Below are 6,849 nucleotides of genomic sequence, written 5' to 3' on the forward strand. Positions count from 1 at the left end.
GCTGCTGCTGCTGCAGCAGCAGCAGCGGCAGCAGCAAGACAGACGTAACTTGCATGCGTTTTTCTGCTTTTTTCCCTTTTTTGCTTATAAATAATTAAATAAATTAAAAGGGAATAAATAATTTATTTATTCTTTTTTATTTTATTTAATTATTTATTATCTTTTGCAGCCCCAGCTGCAGCGAGAGCCTCTGCATGCAGCAGCAGCTGCTGCTGCTGGAGGCAGCAACAGCAGCAGCAGCAGGTAAACCTCCTTTCTATATATAATTGCTATTGCTGCAACAACAGCAGCAGCAGCAAAATATTTTTGCTGCTTTTAATTAAATGTAAATAGCAGCAGCAGCAAAGGAATCTTGCTGCACTGCAGCACGAGTTATATCTGCTGCTGCTGCTCCAGCTGCTGCTGTCCTGCTGCTGCTGTTTCTGCTGCTGAAGTGTTGCAGCAGTTCTTGCTGCTTGCGTTGCTGATGTGTTGCCCCACATCTTGCTGCTGCTCCTGCTGCTGCTCCTGCTGCTGATCCTGGTCCTACTGCTGCTACTGCTGCTGCTGCTGCACGGTTGCCCTTCTAACAGGCATAAGACCCATGATTGGCTATGCATATGCATGCATACACACTGCATGCATATATTAAGCTTCTTGCTGCTGCAGCTAAGCAGCAACTCATGCAACACCGCAGCAGCAGCAGCAGCAGCAGCAGCAGCAGCAAGGAGTGCAGCATACACCACTACAGCAGCAGCAAAGAAAAAAATAGCGTTTCTATATGTTGCTTAACCCTTAAACCCTAAACCCTCAAACCCTAAACCCTCAAACCCTAAACCCTAAAATCCTAAACCCTAAACCCTAGATAGTGTTTACGGCGTTGTCTTTAAAGAATTGAAATAGATATTGCTGCTGCATGCAACAGCAGCAGCAGCATGGAGAGCGGCCTGCATGCAGCCCCATCTTTTGCTTAAATAGGAATAAATACAGAGACAGTTAGTAAGGGAGACACTTAATTAAGGGGACAGTTAAGTGTCTCCTCTTGCTGCACGTCAATAGAGGGACGGCCCCATCTGCATGCTGCTGCTGCGCTGCATGCATGCAGCCCATATGCAGGATGCACGCATAACTCAGTTGCTACTGCTGCAACGAGCTGCTGCTGCTGCTGTTGCTAGGTTTGCTGCAGCTCCTGCTGCAGCTCCTGCTGCAGCTCCTGCTGCTGTTGTATGGTCGTCGTGCCGCTTTGTTGCCGCGCTTGCTGCTCTTGCTGCTGCTGCTGCTGCTGCTGCTGCTGCTGCTGCTGCTGCTGCTGCTGCTGCCATACAGCTCTTTTGTGTTGCAGCTTGTTTAAAAGATTACGAAAAGCTGCTGCTGTTGCTGCTGCCTCTGGTGTCTCTTCTTGCTGCTGTGCTGCAGCAAGGAGACAGATATCTGCTGCTTCCTTGTACCTATGGAGGCCAATAAGGGCCCTTGCCTTACGATGTGCTGCTTTGCTGCTGTTAGGAGACAGCAGCAAAGCCTACACAAAAATACACACACAGGGTGCTGCTGCTCTTGCTGCTGCTGCTGCTGATGATGATGGATACACCCCTATGGATAGATACTTTTGCAGCAGCAACAACAAAAATACAAGAGCAGCAGCAGAAACAGCAGCAGCAGCAGCAACAGCAGCAGCAACTTGCCTCATTAGCGCATGCAAGAGCTTCTTCGTATCGTCTTATCCTAAGAAAGGCAAGGGCCTCATTAACTTTTATTGTTGTGTGTGCCCATGTACCTGTGGGGCCCCCAAAGGGGGGCCCCCCTAAGACAGCATCTGCCTAATAAGAAGAAACAGCAAACAGATAAAGGCCAAAACCCTAAACCCTAAACCCTAAACCCAAATTGCTAAACCCTAAACCCTAAACCCTAAACCCTCACGTACACGCCTGTACAGTCGGAGAGCTGCATGTATCTTCCCCTTCGCAAACTTTGCATTCGCCTCCTTCCTTAGTAGCTGACTCTCCAATAAACTGCTGCTGCTGCTGCTGCTGCTGTTGTTGTTGTTGTTGCTGCTGCTGCTGGTGTTGGTGCTGCTGCTGCTGCTGCTGCTGCTTGCATGCGGCGGGGAGACAGAGATAACCTTTAGTCCCTTAAAATAAAGGGGCTTCCCAAGAAGCAGGGGCGAGCTAAGAGCAGAGGCACCGCTGCTTGCTTGGGGGCCCCTATGGGGTCCCCCATGGGGGCCCCCATGGAGGCCCCCCTCAAGGGGTCCCCCGCCATCCAGGGTACCCGAACCCCAAAGAGGAGGAACAAACAAGTCAAAGGGGGCCCCCCTCAGGTCAAGGGTACGAAGGCAAAGATCTGCTGCTAGGCAGAGAGGGGCCCCCTCTCCTAAGGTGTATGTATAGGTGTACTGGTGGGGAGGGGGCCCCTTAGACGTGGCACAGGGGCCCCCAAAGGAGAGGGGGAAGGGGACAGGTTGTCCGTCCTATAAACAAATAAATTAAATAAAAAAGGAGACAATAAAAGGAAGGAGACAGTAAAGGAGACAGTAAGAGGCAAAAAAGGAGACAGCTGTACAGCCAATAAAGGAGACAAAAAAAATAATAAGCAGCAACTGTCTCCTGCTGCAGCAACACACCTGCATATACACCTCAAATTGAAGTGTTACCCTACACCCCTCCTCTAACACACTCAGGGGGCCCCCTGGGGGCCCCCTAGGGGCCCCCTGCTGGTCGTCCTGAGGGGTCTCGTAAGAGTACTCCTCACGGGACTCCTCAGGGGCCCTCTTAGGGGCCCCTTCCTGGGGCCCCTGATGGTAGTCGTGGGGGGCCCCTTTAGGGGCCCCCTCCTGGTTGAAGAATACGAAGGCAGCAGGAAGAGACAAAATACGACGAGAGCTTCGCCCTTCTCGTGCCTTACGCCTCTCTATGCAGGTACTGCATATGCTGCAGCGGCTGCTACTGCTGCTGCTGCTGCTGCTGCTAGGGATCGCTGTGGTGCCGTCCCAACGGTTGTTGATGCAGTTGCTGCAGTTGCTGCTACTGCTGCTGCTGCATGTGTCGGTATCTGGGTCGTCTGCCCCGCTGTATGCTTCTTCGCTGCTGCAGCAGCAGCATCGCGAGCTGTCACCTTCACCAGAAGCAGCAGCAGCAGCTGCTGCTGCAGCAGCAGCTGCTGCTGCAGTTCGTTGCCCTCTGTTTGCCTTTGCTGCAGGAGGGAAGAGGAGACTACGGTATGTGTCTCTATAAAGAGACAAAGGGACACATAAGGGGACCATTGATGTCTGGTAATGGAGACACATACGCAGCAGCCACCAATCCCTTGCTGCTGCTGTTGCTGCTGTTGCTGCTGTTGCTTCTGGTGCTGCTGTTGTAGGCGAGCTTCTGCCACGCCTGTTATCCTTAACTAAACCAGGTGGTGCTGCTGCAGCCTTCAGCAGCAACAAACATTCTTCTCCTGCAGCAGCAACAGCTCAAACCCTAAACCCTAAACCCTAAACCCTAAACCCTAAACCCTTCTTGTTACCATAATAAGACTCTCATCCTTTTTGTAGTTGTGGGCTTGTAGAAAAAGAGCAGCAGACGTAATTAGATTTCTTAGGGTTTAGGGTTTAGGGTTTAGTGTTTAGGGTTTAGGGTTTGTGGTGTACCTGGCAGCATATACTGCAGCGCAGCACTAAGTCCAAGGCCGAGGGCAGCGCCTCCCACAGCAGCAACAAGAAGAGACACAGCAGCAGCAGCTGAGGCAGCAGCAGCAGCAGCAGCAGCACAGCAGCACCAAATACATCGAGAAGGCTGCAGCTGGAAAGAGAGACAAATCCATACCCGACTAGCAGCCGCAGCAGCAGCAGCAGCAGCAACAGTTACAGCAGCAGTAAGAGCAGCAGCAGCAATAGCAGCAACAGCAACAGTAGCATCAGCAGCTGGGGGCCTCTTACGTTGTTGCTCTAAGTGCTGCTGCAGCTCTCTAAAGCTCCAGGGCCCCTCCTTAGGTAAACCCTTTTCCACCCGGGGGGCCCCCTCTACAGCAGCAAGGGGGGACCCCTCAGCAGCAGCAAGGGGGGGCCCCAAGCACCAAACCTGGTAAGATAGGCACACTGTTCTACCTTCTTTAGGGTACCTGCAGCAGCAGCAAATGCAGCTTCCTCTAGAGAGGCCCTTGGGGTACCCTCTTGTTTTGGGGGGGCCCCCGGGGCCTCCCTTCGATGAAGGAGGTCCCTCCGAACCCACGGGGGGCCCCGGAGGAACGAGGGTAACTAACGTACCCACAAAAACACCTTTATCTAACTCTGCTGCTGCTGCTGCTTCTGCTACTGCTGCTGCTGCTGTAGATTCACTAGAAGCAGCAGCAGAACAAGTAGCAGCAGGTGGGACAGCAGCAGCAGCAGCAGCAGCAACAGGACGGGTAGTCACGAAGACTGGCCTCTCAAAGCCAACTGCTGGGATATCTAACTCCTTAACATCTCCCCAGGGGGGCCCCTCTGGGGGCCCCCCAATGGCCCCATCACTGGGCCCCCCAAGGTGCCCCTTCAACTGAAGGTTGAGGGGATGGCAAGGTGGTATGTATTGAGGGCCCCTTCCCCACCAGCTGTGAACCCGGGGGGGGCCCTTGGGTACCGCTGCTAGAGCAGCGTTGCAAGCTGTTGCTTCTGCGGCTGCTGCTGCTACCTCCATTGGTTGGGCTCCTTTTAAGTTAATTCTGCTGCTGCTGTTGTTGCTGCAGTTTCTGCTACTGACGCCGAGGAAGGCAGGAGACCCTTGTTGCTGTTGGTGTCATATTCCTGCTGTTGTTGCTGCTGTCGCTGCCGCTGCTGCTGCTGCTGCGTCTCCTGTCGCTGCAGCAGGGCTTATTACTGATCTCTACAGATCGTACTTCCTTCTTTTGCATTAGAAATATAAACAAAAACAAAACAAAATATAAAATGTACCCTCTTTGCGGTGTATGTACACCTGAAGCTGTAAGGAGAGCGATGTATGGGGGCCCCGTGCTGCTGTCTGTGTGCTACAAAGGAGGGTTTGGGGGCCCTTTCTTGTTGGATTTTAGCTATTTTTGAGTCTTCTGTATGCAAATATATTGTATGTAAGTAATAATACCATAAAAAGAAGGAAAATTAAGAGGGGGGCCCCAGGGGGGGGCCCTCGCCGTAGATCCTTATGTAGGGTTCGTTATTAAACCGCTGCCGACAGCAGGGGTGTATGGTAGTCCAGTGTTATGGGGGGTGTAAAAGGGTAAAAAGGAGAAAAATTCAGATTAAAAATAGAAAATAAATGATATTTGGAGTTTTTCAAGCATTTTTATGTGCTTATTGCCTTATTTTCGAGGGATTAGGGTTTAGGGTTTAGGGTTTAGGGTTTAGGGTTTACGGTCGGATGGTTCGGGTGTACATGCACGCCACCAGACCGCCGGGAGGCGGCAACGGCCCGTCTTTCTTTCTTTTTCTATTTTCTTTATTTATTTTATTTAATTTTAATTTGTCAATTGTAATAAATAAACTTTAATAAACCCTTTTTCTTCTTTCTTCATCCTCTGCTGTCTTCATTCATAAACCCTCGCCTACACTCCGGCGTATATACACCTCAACACTGCAACAACCGATGCAGCGACTGCGGGCTGCTGCAGCACAAACAAGCAGCAGCAGCTGCTGCAGCAGGTCGCTAGCATAAGGACACCAGCAGCAGCTGCAGCAGCGGCCCAGTTACTCTCAGTAGGCGCTGCTGCAGCATCAGCAGCAACGGGAGAAGCAGCAGCAGCAGCAGCAGCAGCATATTCCCTCTTCTCCTTTATATTAGCTATGGAGTGTGCGAAACTCCCAATGAATAATGAGGCAACTTCTCTTCCTGCTCTTCCTTCCCTCTCGTCTGCTGCGAGGGGCCCCATGGGGGCCCCAAGGGGGCCCCAAGCGGGGCCCCCCTTAACTAACAACAAGACGGGGAAGGGTTCTGCAGGGGGATCTGCTCCCTCAGATATATCATTGGAGTGTATGTACACAGCAAGATCTAGTATTGATAGCCATGCTTCTGCTGCTGCTGCTGCTTCTGTCGGGTGTATGTCTCGGGGTCCCCCAAAGAATTGGGGGGCCCCCTATTCGTACCCTTTTCTTCCTGGTCCCTATGATGCACTGGAAGGGGGCCCCAGCAGCAACAGTAGCAGCAGGCAGCAGAATTCATGCGTTAACTTGCGTTGCTTCCGTGGCTCTCTTGATACGCTGCTCTCCTCTCCTGTTAAAGAGGAAGACACTGCTGCTGCTGCTGCTGCTGCTGGGTCGAAGCAGCAGCAGCAGAAGCAGCAGCAGCAGCAGGAGAGTGATGATGATAAGGGGATAACGAAGAAGTTAAGGCAGCAACTGCAGCAACTACGTGAAGAAGGACATCGTCGTGCTGCACGTCTAAGGAAAGAACGTTTGCTGCTGCAGCAGCAGCTAGCTGAGGTACGGCAGCAGCAGCAAGTATTGCTGTTACGGCAGCATCAACACCAGAACCGCAGCAGCAGCAGCAGTAACACCTCTAGCAAAACCAGCAGCAGCGACACCAGCAGCAGCAGCAACAACAGCAGCAGCATAAATCTATCAAGACCCTCTGCCGATCCCCAATCTTTTCCTCCATCTCTTCCTCAAATGGTACCTCCTGGTGTAATTCATGGGGCCCCCCTTGGGGGCCCCCCTGGGGCCCCCCTGAGCGTTCCACGGGGCCCCCGGGGTTCGCCTTTTCCCGTATTTTCTCCACGTATGGTATTACTACATGTATACGATTTAACTCCTGCTATATCTAATTATATAAATAGATTAATGAGGCCATTAGGGGCAGGAGCCTTCCATGCAGGTGTTGAGGTGTATGGACAGGAATACTGTTTTGGACAAACTACAGGTTCGTATATATATATATATATATA

The 6,849-nt window shown here is 51.8% G+C and overlaps 1 protein-coding gene across 1 annotated transcript; it reads right to left on the reverse strand.

Moving 5' to 3' along the window:
* Nucleotides 1-1,150: 1,150 nt before the first annotated feature.
* On the reverse strand, nt 1,151-4,634 carry EMWEY_00049930 (hypothetical protein, conserved; the record flags this gene model as incomplete). The annotated part of the gene is made up of 5 exons (XM_013479541.1): nt 1,151-1,498; nt 1,901-2,446; nt 2,630-3,417; nt 3,899-3,982; nt 4,226-4,634. The coding sequence occupies 5 exons, from the start codon at nt 4,632-4,634 to the stop codon at nt 1,151-1,153; spliced, it is 2,175 nt and encodes a 724-aa protein (XP_013334995.1).
* Nucleotides 4,635-6,849: the final 2,215 nt, after the last annotated feature.

This window comes from Eimeria maxima, genomic scaffold (genome assembly GCF_000499605.1).
Source record: "Eimeria maxima Weybridge genomic scaffold, Emw_scaff1208, whole genome shotgun sequence".
In the NCBI taxonomy this organism is placed as follows: Eukaryota; Apicomplexa; class Conoidasida; order Eucoccidiorida; family Eimeriidae; genus Eimeria; species Eimeria maxima.